This window comes from Camellia sinensis, unplaced genomic scaffold, assembly GCF_055761805.1.
Source record: "Camellia sinensis isolate YWXY unplaced genomic scaffold, ASM5576180v1 Unanchor1, whole genome shotgun sequence".
NCBI classification, from domain to species: domain Eukaryota; kingdom Viridiplantae; phylum Streptophyta; class Magnoliopsida; order Ericales; family Theaceae; genus Camellia; species Camellia sinensis.
In genome coordinates, this window is record NW_028128987.1 from 3,708,198 (window position 1) to 3,723,601 (window position 15,404).

Consider the following 15,404-nt stretch of genomic DNA (forward strand, 5'->3'; position numbering starts at 1 on the left):
AAAAAAAGAAAATTCAAAAGATCACCTTTTTATTTTTTAATTTTTTTTTGTGCCAATAATCTATAAATTTTAATAATTTTTGTATTATGAAATTACTGAATAAAAAAAAAATAGCGTCACTTTTCTTTTTAAAATCTTAGTTAGTTTTATTTTAATTTTATTTTGTGTCAATAACCTATAAGTTTTAGCAATTTTTGTATTCTGAAACTACTAAATAAATAAAAAAAAAAACATCACTTTGCTTTTTAAAATCTTAGTTAGTTTTATTTTTACTTTGTATTAAGTATGGGATAATATATTTAGAAGTAATGGTATATAAACAAAAACAAAAACAAAAACAAAAACAAAATTATATTTAAATATTATACTGAATTTTATGAGTAATGTTATATTGGTACTCTCCGAATATGTTATGATATTATTTGTATTCTATTTTAAATCTTATTGACATAAAATGTGAAAATTAGTATGAAAAACATATATAAATAAATATATTTTTAATATTTATGTTGAATTATAAAAGATAGTAATTATAAGTTAATCTATTGACACTAGTTGTGACAAAATATTTTTTTTTATTATATTTCATCGAAATTGTTAAATTTATATTTTGAACCCATGTTTTATAAAAATAGAGGTGTAATTCATGCCACCACCTATTTATTTATATTTAGAAGCACGGGGAGGTTGAATTTGTATAGTTTGGCGTTCACCCACTCTAAGTTCATCCATGCCTCGAAACACTAATTTAAGAAACTGTTATCCACCATCTATTATTTTTAGGGGAGAGATTTAATATATATTTGGATCATGAATTTAGATAGGAAAAATATGAATGAAATATAATTATATTTTATTTATATTTTTAAATTTATGATCTAAATACAACATTTCTATATTTACGTAATTGAGTCAAATGGGATAATATTAAGTAACCTCATCACTGATATTATTTGGAATTGTTTGGAAAGTGCTAGATTGGTATATTTTTTGACTTTTTATATATAAAAAAAAACGTGAAATATAAGTTGAGTTTGAAGTAATGTGGTAAAGAGATGATGTGACTTAAATAAGATGATTGCAACCTAATTATGATAATGTGTTAAAATAACATGTGCTATTTTAGCCCATGCCAAACACTTGTATTGTATTTTAAATCAATTGCAACAAAATTTCTTAGCGGACAAAATTGAAAAATAAAAATTAATCACATAATAAGGTATTATCTGGTATAAATTAAATAAGTGCACTTACTTAGATAAACGTATTTATTTGGATTATATCAACTCTTCACTTTTCTGTATATTTTTTTTCGTAAAAATTTAAAAAAATATACTTATTTAGATAATTTCAAATAACCTCTAAGTGTTATAATTTTTAATTTATCAAAATATCACACATATAAATATAATATTATAATCTTAAAAATTTTATCAAAATTTATGAATTTATTTATACTTGAACCCACACTAGTCCATTTCAACCAGCACCGTACAAACACATTAAAAGGTTAATTGGGAATAACTTTTTTAGCTAATTTAACTTGGCCAAATTAGTTCTATTTGGAAAGATTTTTTTGACTTTTTTATAAATAAAAAAAAATAAAATGATTATGATTTAGATGTGATATTTTGTCTTATTAACTTATTTAGTATATTTTATTTTTTTAGGAATAAATTATTTTAATAACTTTTTAATTTTGGGCAGAACACCAATAAATTTCAAATTTTAATTTGTTAAACTATTTGGTCCTGCCTTTTATTTTGTAGACCAATAAGTCCTATTTGAATGTTAAAAGCTCACTATAAGCCTTTTTTAGATTACTTTCCTTTCCGAACATCAGCAACATTAACTACACCAACAACATCATCATCAAACATCAACTATATCATCAAACATCATCAACATCACCAACATCATTCAAACATCATCGACATCATCAAGCATCATCAACATCATTCAAACATCATCAACATCATGAAACATCATCAACATCATCAAACATCATCATACGTCATTAACATCATCAAACATTGTGAACATCATCAACATCAACTACATCTTCAACATCATCAAACATCAGCAACATCAACTACATCATCAACGTCATCAAACATTAGCAACGTCAACATTTGAACATCATCAACATCAACTAAATCTTCAACATCAACTACATCATCAACATCATCAAAACACTTTGTCTATCGTTATCATCACCATCTTCATCACCTTGTTCATCGTTCTTTTTTAACTCTTGTTTCAGAGGTCTCTGTTTTGAGCTCATACCGACTAGATCAGATCTATTCTCTCCCTCACAAAACCACCCTTTCCCAACGCCACTTGTCCTTCACATTCATCATCAAACGCCAAATTCATCTCAAACAAAACAAACCCCCCCCCCCCAAAAAAAAAAATCAAAAACTTCATACCTTTTCCTACCCAATATTCTCTCAAAAAACCAAAAGAAAATTTCATGAAATCAATCCCAACCTCATTGATTCCATCAATTGGTCGCTATTCTTTGGTGGGTTGGTGTTAATGGGCAATGTAACGTCGAGTGTGGCCGTGAAATTCGCCTTCTTTCCACCTGACCCACCAACGTACGATGTTCAAAGAGACGATGATGGTAGGGTTAGGGTTTGGAGGGATGAGATCGACGGCGGCCGATTGGTCCGCCATTGTTAGGGTTTCCAAAACATGTCAGAGTTGAGAGAGAGAGAGACAGATTCAGGAACATTGGCGGAATTACGAGGCAACCCACCAAACTGTTGGCCAAAAAAGGGCAGGTTGAGAGAGAAAAACGAGGAGGGAGGAGGGGGAGAAGGGGTCGGGTGGTGAGCAGGAACTCCAATGGCCATTCCACCCCTGGGAGCAGACGAAGAAAATGAAGGCATGGGCCGGGTTGAAGACGAAGAAGAATGGGAAGGCTGCATTGAGGAACATCATAAAACATCATATGTGAAAAGCATATATCACACCAAAAATAAAAATGACTAAATGGTTTAAGAAAAAATATTTAGAACTAACTAGAGTAACATTTACTAAAATGAGATTTATGAGTAATTTTAACTTTATTTTTTTATGAAATGATACGTAAAAAGTCAAAAAAATAATCATTGTGTTTGGTTTGAGTTTTCTGGATTAAGTTTTTTGAAAACTGAGTTTTTTTATTTTCGTATTTTTTTGTTTTTAATGAATATTTTTAAAATTTTAAACATTTTTTTTACTTTTTTAGATGCACCTTACTTAGATGTGTCTAAAAAGTAAAAAAATTGTGATAAAATATTTTAAAAAATTAAGAAATACACAAAAATATAAAAAAATGTACTAAATTCTTGTTTTTTTTTTTTTGTATTTTTGGTATTTAGTGAATTTTTAAAAGATTTTTTTTATAATTTTTTTACTTTTTAGGTGTATTTATGTTAGGTGTGTCTAAAAAGTAAAAAATTTGCATAAAATATTAAAAAAATTCAATAAAAACAAAAAAATCCTGAAAATAAGAGTGTAAAATTTTTTAAAAATTATTTTTTAAAAATAAAAGCCAAGCAAAGTGATTATGATTTTTTTTTGTTTCAAATTGAAAGTGGTCAAACCTAACTTAAACCAAACTCCACTCGCCAAACGGGGACAAATGTGTCTGTTCAAAAACAAAGAAAAAAAAAAAAAAAAATCAGTTGGCAAACGGGGACAAATGTGGATAATGTCGTCTCCGATAGCAACATTTGCGCATTTAACGATCTTCCAACACTGTGGGGCGAATGAGGCAAAGAAGAACACGTAGATTCGACCCCGGCGACGTCAAGAAACGACTAACCAATGTCAATGCCCTCTACCCGTTTGATTGCGATTTCCGATTCTTTTTTTTATTATTATTATTTTATTTTACTAAATTATTATTCTTTTTTGATTTAATATTGTTCGTTCTTTTGTGTAGTATATAAAGAGCAAACTCTATCTGCATCTTTATACCTCGCAATAATTCGTAAAACAGAGAAAGAGAGAGAGAGAGAGAGAGATTGAGAGATGGCCGAACTCGGAGGAATTACGGAAGTGGAAGGCGCTGCGAACAGCTCAAAGAGGGCCATAAGCGGAGGAATTACGGAAGTGAAAGACGCTGAGAACAGCTTAGAGATGGCAAGCCTCGCTCGATTTGCCGTTGACGAACACAACAAGAAAGAGGTTTTCTCTCTCTCTCTCTCTCCCTTCAAACTTTATCTTCAAAATTTTCCGGGAAAATGAAATAGTACTAGTTCTGTTTGGTTCGGCTGAATGTTCTTTTTTTTTTTTTTTTGGTTTCGATTTTCATATGATAAAAGGAAAAAGTGACTACTTGCAAAGCAGACTCTTCGATTCATATATATATATATATATTTGATAAAAAAATTATATACTAGTATTGTATTGTTTTTATTTGTATAATTAAATTAAACACATGTAATCTTAACAATGAGAGATCATTATTCTATGGCTTTTGTTAGCATGTGTACTCAGTACAATAGAGGAAATGTTACATCCACATCAATAGCCATTAGATGTATAATGACCTGTCAATAGCACCGCACAAAACAAAACCCCAAGGCGATATTTGCTTGAGTGAACATGAGCTGAGGATTGAATTAATAGTTCAATAAAATTATTAATTCGATATTTGGTTAAACAATTGAAATACGGACATCCCATGAACTATTTAATCCCACAAAAAGGGATATGACATAAATTGAAAAACTAAGCCAAAGTCTGAACTATTAGTCCCTCCTTATAATCTTAATTTAATCCAAATATAGGATAGGATAGGAAACACAATCTAAAGGCATTCGTAGATCTAAAATTATTAGTTATGAGAATGATAATCTAATTTAATCCATTTCGTCCAAACAAACATAGCCCAAGAGTGAAATCATTGGTTATAGATGGATACGTGCACGTGGGAGATTTTTTATTTTTTACTTTTATGAATACTACATCAGTGTACATGGCGTTCTGGACATTCTATTTTGAACTTCCTCATGGATTTTTCAAATCAATTATTCATTTTTACACTAGCAAGTAGACAGGATAGTGCAAAGTGCAGGCTCAAAGGGTTAAGTAGCAGAGTGACTCTCTAACAGCCTTGAGTGTTGAAAGTGATCTCTCTCTCTCTTTGTAGATCTGCATGTATGTACATGTATATTATTATGTGTAGAAATTAGAAAAGAGTGGTTGTTTTGGTAGAGCGAAAATTGTTTCTTTTCTACTCTCATCTCATCCAAGATCCTACTAAATGGGTACACCTTCACACTTTGTTTGGTTAAGAGATTTGAGAAGGAATTTGAAAACAGAAATAAAAAATGTAGGTAAAATTATGTGAAATGTAAGTATATTTTATTTACATTTCACCTATATTTTTCATTTCCGTTTACAAATCTCTTCCCAAATCGCTCAACCAAACATAGCATAAATTTAGTTTTTATTTATTTCAAAAAATAAACCTATAAGATTTTACCCTACTATCTTCCTACCTCTATGACTTTTCTTGTAAAATCCAACCCAAGATTAGCTGCAAAAAGAGGAAGAAATGGGGAAGAAATATTCCTAGCTAGATTGATAAACCTTTATCACGTCATCTGCATCTCTGACCTCCAATCATGGGGGGCGTAATGTCAGAACCTCTTTTCATCTTCATCTTGTTTCTCTTCATAACCCACGTTTTAGTCTCTCTCTCTCTCTCTCTCTCAGTGAGTTGGATTTTAATCTTAATTTTTTTCTTGAGCTAGGTTAGATTAGATTGCCTATACAGTGTTATAGGTTTTCTTTCTGAGACGTATATCATAGACAAACTTACATATAAACACAAATCCCCACTCACCTGTAACCATGATCAACTTTCATCCTAGAAAACATAGTTGGATGTGTAGCGTTCTCATGTCTTATGGTTTTATTCAATGTAGTGGTGACAATAGTGTTAGGATCAAACACACCCAGAAAAATTATCTCACACACACAGAGAACACAATATTTACGTGGTTCGGCCCAATGCCTATATCCACGGACAGAAATGAGAATTTTCAATAAAATGGAGCAAAATACAAATACAGAGGAGGAGATGAAACTCACTCAACTCACAGCTCTCACTCTCCAATTTCTGATATATCCAACCCCTCCTCACTCATCTCAATTTATAACCAAGAGAGGAGGAGTAGGTGAAGTGATAGCCATAATTGACCAAGGTGGTGCCACCCTCACTATCTTCCTTTAGTGAGTTGGTGTTGCCCTCCACCAGCTTCTTTTACCACATGGTGCCACCCACACCATGTGGATGGTGGGCTCCTTACCATGTGGGTAGTGGACGGAGCCAACAAATAGAGGTTTTTGTATTAACTAAGTGTAGCCACCCAATGCGGCCCAACATCCAACCCAGTGCAGGAAATCCCATCTGTGTGTGCTTCGAATTTAAGCTCCCACCTAACAAGGCCTATTCCCTGCGCCTCCCATCACCTGGTCTAACCACATTTGGGGCTGCCAAGAATACTCCCTGGAGGAGGAATCGATGTTACCCGGAACTTGGATCATTCTGGTATGTGGAACGGAAACGGGAACGTGGTACTATGCTCTAAAATGTGGTACGATAGGGGTAGACCTGTATATATTATACTTAAGAATTTAAGATATTTCTAAAGTAATTTTTTTTTTAACTATTAGATATCTAATAAAATGTAATATTTTCTATGAGCAGTATGACCTATTTTTTGATTTTTTGTCTTGTCAAAACTTAACTCACCTTAAATTTTAATTCATTATATTTGAATTTTTTCTTCCTAAGGTAACATTTAAGGACATATTGAAAAAAAAAACTTTTAGGATCGCTTTGGATTTCTAAATTTACTATTTTGGAACAAAAGTGTACCATGTTTCGGAACATGCATGCCAATACGTAATTCGTTAAGGTATTAGCGTTTTCTGGTAACATAGGGAGGAATACTCTTTTTATAGAGCTCAAAGAGTAAAGCATATATCTAGAATTAATGAGTTAAAAATTGATACATATCCTTATGAAAATATAATGTACTAAAAAATTTGTGCGTGAAGCAGGTCAAAATTTATAAGCAACTACGAAAAACTCTATTTAAAGTTGGCCTTTAAATAGAAATTCCGTTGGTTTCTTAAAGATAGTTGAAGCCCAAGACCAACCCAAAGAGACTGCCCTGGTTTGGCAGGCTATGCCTAGGCGGCTGCCTATGATAACTATGGTTAATTGCAGTGTGTTTCATTCCTAATTAGATGGTTCTTCTACTATCCACGCTCACAAGGAAAATAATTTTAAGACTGCAACCAAGGATCAGAAAGCAAAAGGAATAAGTTGTTTTCAGGTGTAAATTATTCTATTGAATCAAAGAAAACAAAAAATAATTTTTTTGGGTCATCATTTTACTCTATTAGTTAATTCTATTGTTCATGATCCCTCAGTTTGTTTTGGCTGGAAAATAACACTCTTCTGCTATCTATGATTATCCTACTATGATGAATATTTTTCCATTCAAACTAACAGGGGTAAGATAATTTTTTGACCTTTTTTTTCTATTTTTATTTTTCAAATTATGTAATATTTCCTATATTCAGTGTATGTTGTAGTGATGTCCGTATTTATGCGTATATGTGTCTATATATACACTTATATATAATCAAAATTTTATAAGTGTACAATTCATTGATGCAGTTTTGTTCTTGTTTTTTGTTTTTACTGTTGTGAGCAGAATGCTTGTCTTGAGTTCAGCAAAGTCGTGAATGCGAAGCAGCAGGTTGTTGCTGGAATGATGTATTATATAACACTGGAAGCAACCAATGGTGGTCAAAAGAAAGCTTATGAAGCGAAGGTCTGGGAGAAGTCATGGATGAAATTCAAGGAGTTGCAGGAATTCAAGCCCATCGGTGATGCTCCTTCACACCCTAGTGCTTAGCTAGGTAACTATTACTATGGAACCCAATGCCTTTATGTAGTTTAAGTTTGATGATTAATGTTTCATCAGTAAGTATGGTATTAATTAATCAATTAGGGTGTCCACGGGTCAATTCAGGTCAGGTTTGTCAAAATCGGTCACTTGACTGAACCTGTTCGAGTGGGAATATGCCTAACTGATTTCAACCGCATGTTAGATCAAAATCTTCTGTTAATCTTCTTCAGTTTATTGGTTGGGTTTGGAAATAAAAAACCCAAACATAAAAAATTTTGTGCACACTAGGCAATTACTGATTTAATAGAAGAAGGGGTTCAACATATTCAATGAAGAAGAAGAACCCAAAAGAGTTGTATAGAAGCAGGATTTCTAATATAGCAAAACACTAACCAAACCTCAAAAACCTAACTAAATTTAAAACAAAAACCGAACCAAACTTGGAGATCAATAGATGTAGAAAACCAAAACTCTACAACCAAACCTGGATCAACCAGCATGACCACCACAGCCAACAATCAATGTCTCCGCCACCGTCTTTCTTGAAGCTTGAAGATCAATTAGTCTTTGCCCACCGCCACCAATCAGTGTTGTTGCCATCGGCATTCTAAAGCTAGAAATCTACCATTATTGAAGCTTAAAGGTTGTTGACGCTGTGTGATGCTGTGTGAAATGGGGCTTTGTCTTTTGGGTGTTCAGATCGTGAAAGGGGCTTTGGATTGTGGGGCTTTTGGACTATGGTAGATAGATTTAACCTTTAGGGTTAGGGTTGACAAGAGAGAGAATGAGATAGATGCCTTGATGAAAGAAAGAAGTTTTAAATAGAGAATAGAGATCGATTTAACCTGTGCCACATGTCGCATGCCGCATGTCTGTGCTTCTTAGTTCCTGAATGTGCATTTGACATGCCATGAATTTGATGTGGCTTTTCTACCATGTAAATACTGGTAAGTAAAAGCACAATAAGGAGTTTTAATTAATTTATTTATTTATTTAAAAAAAAAGAAGTGAAAGCTCAACAATGTTTTCACAATTTTGAACATATCATAAAGAACAAGGAAAATATGAATCCTGTCTTTGTGTTAAATGTCCATACAATATAACCTCCTTTTACCCTCTATGAATATTTTAATATTAGTTGAAAATTCAATGCAACTATTATCAATGTGGTTCTTTGTGAATAATGAGTAATCAGTTACATGATTGATTGTATATTATGGGCATCGATTGTACATGCTTTTTATCTCTTGAAGAATTTGACTTATTGATGTGTCTGCATCATGCGCCTCATATCATTTAAATCTTGTATCATATCCATGCTTAGAGTCCTAGAAGTATTCGAAGTTTATAAATTCTCTTCTTTTTTTTTGTCTAGTAGTGACTTATGTTCCATGTGCAAGCAAAGCATGGTAGGTTCCTTGCTGTAAGTTTATTTTTAAGGCATAAACTGATGTTGTCAGTCAAACTCAGGTGAAGGTTCCAGTTGAAGGATGTAAAGCTTTGAAGGTTCTGACCCATTTGAATGAATATTGGGGCTATATGTTTCAGTTTTTACTAGTACTGTGTAATCTTGTTTTCTATCTGAAACTTTCTATGTTCTGTATTAACTTTTAGCCTTGGATTTGATGGGAATTAAGGACCTTTATGATAAATAAATAAAATTCCATGTTTAACATTGCGAAAGAGGGATGCGCTAAAATTCCTGTAATTATTTATGAAAAATAATTAATCCACTGAATTTGGACTCGCCTGAATTGCCCGAATTACGTAAGTTGGACAACCGATCGAATTACTGGCATCATTCTTGTCAACCGTGGCTGTCTACCTTGTCATCTAGTGTGTCAACTGGCATCCGCTTGGATGACTGACATACATAAATTTAGACAATTCAGACGAATTGAAATTCGGTAGATATAACGTTGTAGATTATCTATCTTGTAATGTTTGGTGGGTTGTAAACCAAGAATGATTTTCAGGTCCTGTTAAAAAGGATTGAGGTTAAATTTTACAAAATTATAGGAAGGTTAGCTAGAAATGTTTGCTTGGTCCAATTTAAAGGCTTGTTGCTAATTTGAGTCACGAAAATTGTTTTTCAAAAAACGGAAGTGAACTCTTATCCACAGAGCTGCGACTCTTGAGTAGGCGTCCAGATCTGCTAGAGTTGATCTCTCTTGAGTTTTCTTGCATTTTAGCTAAACGACATCGTTTTGCTTAAAGACTCCAAAAAAAAAAAAAAAAAAACACAAATCCAAACAAACAAACAAACATGCATACAACGCCTCACTCGCCGTTGGCGCCATCTCCAGCTGCCGCCCCTCTCCATCTCACCCCTCTTCTTCTGTCGCGATCGGCTGGGGTCTCTTCTCTCTTCCTCCGCTTCTTCTTCTTCTTCCTCCACTCCCTAAACCCTAGTCTTAGATGTAGAGTTTTCAAAGGGTGATGGTAGGCAACAGTGGCGGAAGAAGTAAGGGACCAGGGGTCACGTGCCCCTGGATTTTGGGGTTTTTTTAAAAAAAAAAAACGTGAAAATATTTTAGATAAAAAAAATTACAAAAATATTATTAGAGTGAAATATCAATAACATGTTAAAAATTATGATAACAATAATAGTTGTTTTAATTGAAAATAAAAAGGCTGTTATAAATCATATTACCTATGAAAATTTTATGAAAAATTTTAAATGTAACGGTGATGTCATTATTAGTGACATGCAAGTATAAATAATCTTACTATAAATATATAAAATTTATTAGATTATTAGTTACATTCGACATGTTAGGTTCACTCTCTATGTGTTTATTTACTATTAGTGGGTGATATCATATAGCAATGATGACATGGTATTACCATTATATTGGATTTTTAATCAAATTTTATAAAAAAAAATTAATTTATCATTATATAATTTATTTTAAGACTTATATCTATATTTTTTTTTATATTGTTCATGATACACTAGTTACAAATAACATTATTTTTTTTATGTTTCTCGAAATCAATCGTAAAAACTTACGTGAAATATTTTTGAAATTTTTTTCAATATTATAATTAATAAATGTCCCTTCTAATTTAATTTTCTCACTCCGCTACTGGTGTGACGGTAGCCACAGTGATGGGCGGGAAATTGGTTGTAACGACCACCTAAAGAGAGTAACATTGAGTTCTAGTTTTGGGAGGTAAATTTTTGGAGAAGTCTGATTGTTTCGCATAGAAAGCAGAGCATTATAAATCCAATCTCTATTTGCTTTACCCATTAAACTACTATTAGAGAGAGCATTAGAAATTCAATCTCTGTTTGCCTTACCCATTAAACTACTATTAGTAAAGATCAATATTATATATATGCATTTATAAATTACAATTCTTCTTGATTTCACCAGAAATCCAAAGGTAATCGCATTTGTAATATATAATACCCGTGTTGTTCACGGTTTCAAATAAATAAATAATAATTAATTTTAAAATTAAAATTAAAAAATAAAATTAATTAAACTTTAATTATTTTTATCATAATTTTGCTTATGATTTTCTCCCCTACCATTAATGCTATGTTTTAAATTCTAAATAATAATAACATGAATCAAATGTAATTAGAAAAAATTAAATAAAAATATGATAAATTATAAAATTGCACTTTTTAATTTTTATTTTTAGGAACAAAAACTAAACCTATGATATAAATACATTATTATTTTCTAAGGGTTTCATAATTTTAGTTTGTCATATATTAGATGATATCGTAAACTATATGAAACTCAATAATAATAATAATAATAATAATTATTATTTACTAGTTATATTTTTTTTAGTTTGCCATATAATAGTAATAATAATAACAATTTTTTTTTTTTTTTTTTTTTTTTTTGTGAAACTCAATCTAGCAAAATTTGTTTAAATCAAAAAATTGAATAACAAAATGAAAATGAGAAACAATGAATATCTTTCATGAAATCGGCATTTATCTATCAAGTACAATTTTTAGATTTTCTCACGATCGCTAGTTTTGGCATATCACATTTGACCATTTTCTTATTCTTCTCTCTCATTCACGTTTTCTTAACAGAGCTTCATAGCACAGGTGTAATTTTTTTAAATTATTTTATAAACCATAATACTTATTCTATGCACAGATTTAAATAAATAATTAAAAAATAATTGTGAAATTAAATAACAACATAAAATGTATTTATAAGAAATGAATAAACTATGGTAGAATATATTTTTAAAAAGGTGCGATAAAATTACAAATTTTATAATTACAATGAAATATAAATATATTTTGTCTTATAAATTTTGTAATTTAATTTATTTTATGTCAGAGATTGTCCAATCATATAATAAATTACATTTGTCAATTTATTAACTACCCATTGTCTATTTTGTAATTTTGTAAAAGTTCAAAAATATATCTATTTAAGCATAAAATTATAGTTTCTCTTATGCCATAATTCACGAATATAAACAAATAAGAGTTTGGTTGAGAATTTATAGTGTGCTAGATATTAAAAATGACATAATCTAATTGACTCAACATTTATCTCAACTTGGCATTGACCTAATCATTAGAAAATTGTCTTCTATGCCTAAGCATGAACCATTAGTGAATTATGTTGGTATTTTTTTATAATAAAATAAGAAATATGTACATGTTTATGCATAGTTATTAAAAAAATTCAAATTTTGATAAAATCTTATATTTATATTTAAAATTATTACATGAATAGTTAAGTATATTTATGTGTGAAAAACTATCCAAAGTCAACCTTAAATATGGGCATTGTTCTAACCGTACTTTGAACCTTATTTAAAAGTTTGATCGGTAAATTAATAGAAATAGTTGGCAATAATCAACTTAAATTTTTTGTTTAAATTATATTATAATTTCTTAGGTTTTGAATAGTATGAACTAATTTGGGGAATAGTACTTGCATTAAACATTAAAAGAAGTTTAGAAGTTAGATTAAAATCAATTTTTATGCCAACAATTAAATTCTTGGAGAATTATCTTCATTCATACCTAATTCATGATCACTTAACCCACTTATTTTTTTGTTTTTAAAATTGGTAAATATATTATGATTATTTTTTATAACTAAAATAAGAAAATGTATGTATATTTTTGGCATATTTATTTATTTATTTATAAAAAATTTATATATTAATATTAAAAATTCGTAAACAAATAATTAAGTATATTTGTGTATGAAAAAATTGTATAATACTAAGTCAACCTAAAATATGGAGCTTGTTCTAGTCTTACCTTGGGCTCGTTTTAAAAATTGATCAGTCAATTAATGAAAACTAAATAATAATAAGAATCAATTTAAGTTTATGTTTAATAATTTGTTAAGTTATGATGGGTACGAGTTAATACTGGATAAAATACTAAAAGTAGTGTAAAAATTGAATTTGGTTGATTTTTATGCTATATATCAATCCAATTTTTAGATAATCGATTTGGTTCACGCCCAACCATCACATTGTCCACTTATTTATTTTTTTAAAATGATAAAAATATTGTAAAATTTTTATAACCAAAATGAAAATATATATGTATCACTACAAAAAATTTGACTTTTTGCCGCCGCAAATACTAATAATGTCGTCTCAAATACTTTTTTCGACGGCAACTGACTTTTAGCGATGGCAAATGGGAGGTCACAACAAAAGACGTTGCTAAAACCCTTTAGCGACAGCACCATGCCGTCGCCTTTTTTTTGCGACGGCAAAAGTTGCCTTTTGCGACGGAATTCTGGTGTCACCAATAATATGTAAAAACTTGAGATTTTTTGCGACGGCACTATTTTGCCGTCGCTAAAAGTGTTATTTGAGACGGAAAGCAATACCGTCGCTAAAGGATTTTTATTGCGATGGGATACCTGCAAAGATTATTTAAGATAGTAAAACATGTCGTTGCTAAAGATTATTCGAGACGGTAAAACATGCCGTCGCAAAAAGTTTTTTGTTTCAACAAAAATACTTTTGGTTCTAATGTTTTTTGAGACGGTGTAGTGCCGTCGCCAAAAAAAAAAAATGCAATAAAATTATTAAAAATATAAAAATTACCTGTATTAAATGAAAAATAACTAAAAAAGAAACCTATAATTGCATAATAATATAAAAATTTCAGTATAAAAATAACAATTCATCCATAATAAAAATATTCTTGCATTCATAACAACATATCAGCAAAATTACCCCACTACATAATGTTGCATAATACAAATATAATGTTTAAATACATAATATTGTTCACAATTCAAAATAACGTAAATCAACAAAAGTTTTCCTCATGATTATTCTATGGGGAACAAAAACAAAAATTAGTCACATTCTTCACACGCCTGCACTCCACAAGAAGCAAACTCCTACTCGGGAAATATCTGAAAACAAAAAATAAAAATAATTAATGATAATATAATTATATGTTAATATTTTAATTATAAAAAATCATAAAAATTTAACTACTATATAATTACAAAGATAATTAAGTAAATAATTTTGACTCGACAGAAATCGGGCTCTAACTCCCAAACCGAGAACCCGATTTGAGTCCCGTCTTCTTCCACGAGTCTCTCATGCCTAGGCGGTCGTGTGTGCCGAGTTTTGTGCTATTTCGATATCGTTTGGTGATTTTGGGCCGTCAACACCTCGAATTTAAGTTTCTTAAGAAACTAGTTTGCCTAGAGCGAAATCCGGCTCTAACTCCCAAAATTGAGAACCCGATTCGAGCCTCGTCTTCTCTCACAAGTCTCTCGTGTCTAGGCGATCGTGTGTGCAAAGTTTCGTGCTATTTCGACGTCATTTGGCTATTTTGGGGCATAACACCTCAAATTTTAAATTTCTTAAGAAATTAGTTTGTTTCTTAAGAGTGAAATCCGGCTCTAACTCCTAAACCAAGAACCTGATTTGAGTCCCATCTTCTCCCACAAGTCTCTCGTGCGTAGGCGGTCGTGTGTGCCAAGTTTCATGCTACTCCAATGCCGTTTAGTGATTTTGGGGCGTTAACACCTCGAATTCTGTGGGTTTTTTTTTTTTGTTTTTTTGTTTTTTTGTCTATATTTTCTTTTTTTCTATGGTGGCAGCTATGGTGGGTTTGTCAAGTAAAATCTGTGGGTTTGAGTCGCAGTGGTAACATATCAATCTTGGGGAGGTTGAGCTCTTGCTATGGTGCTTTGGTCTAGACAAATGGAAGAGAACAGAGGAAGGGGATGAGTTGGGGATCCCACTTGGAGGTTCATTGAAATTTTTTATTATACATACATAGTTTTCATTTGATAAATTAGAGTAGTAATATGGTCTGGTGATTATAAATTATTTTGACAAAAATATAAATACTAAAAAGATACCCAACAAGAGATAATTATATGAAAATGGAAAGTGTTATTATGTATTCTGTTTTTTTCTTGAAATATAATCATGAAATGTAAAAATTATTTGACTTTAATTGAATACATAATTTTTCCCTAAACACGA

At 30.8% G+C, this 15,404-nt stretch overlaps 1 protein-coding gene across 2 annotated transcripts; it reads left to right on the forward strand.

The window, feature by feature from the left end:
* The first annotated feature begins 3,683 nt into the window (after positions 1–3,683).
* Positions 3,684–9,613, forward strand: LOC145814212 (cysteine proteinase inhibitor A-like). 2 transcript variants are annotated; one of them, XM_082910767.1, is made up of 4 exons: positions 3,684–3,818; positions 3,935–4,179; positions 7,731–7,938; positions 9,304–9,613. In XM_082910767.1, exons 2-3 carry the CDS (start codon positions 4,024–4,026, stop codon positions 7,932–7,934), a joined length of 360 nt encoding a protein of 119 aa, XP_082766893.1. In that variant the 5' UTR covers positions 3,684–3,818; positions 3,935–4,023; the 3' UTR covers positions 7,935–7,938; positions 9,304–9,613. The 2 variants fall into 2 exon arrangements, with proteins under 2 accessions (XP_082766893.1, XP_082766892.1); XM_082910766.1 differs by having other exon boundaries at positions 3,686–3,818; positions 9,399–9,613.
* Positions 9,614–15,404: the final 5,791 nt, after the last annotated feature.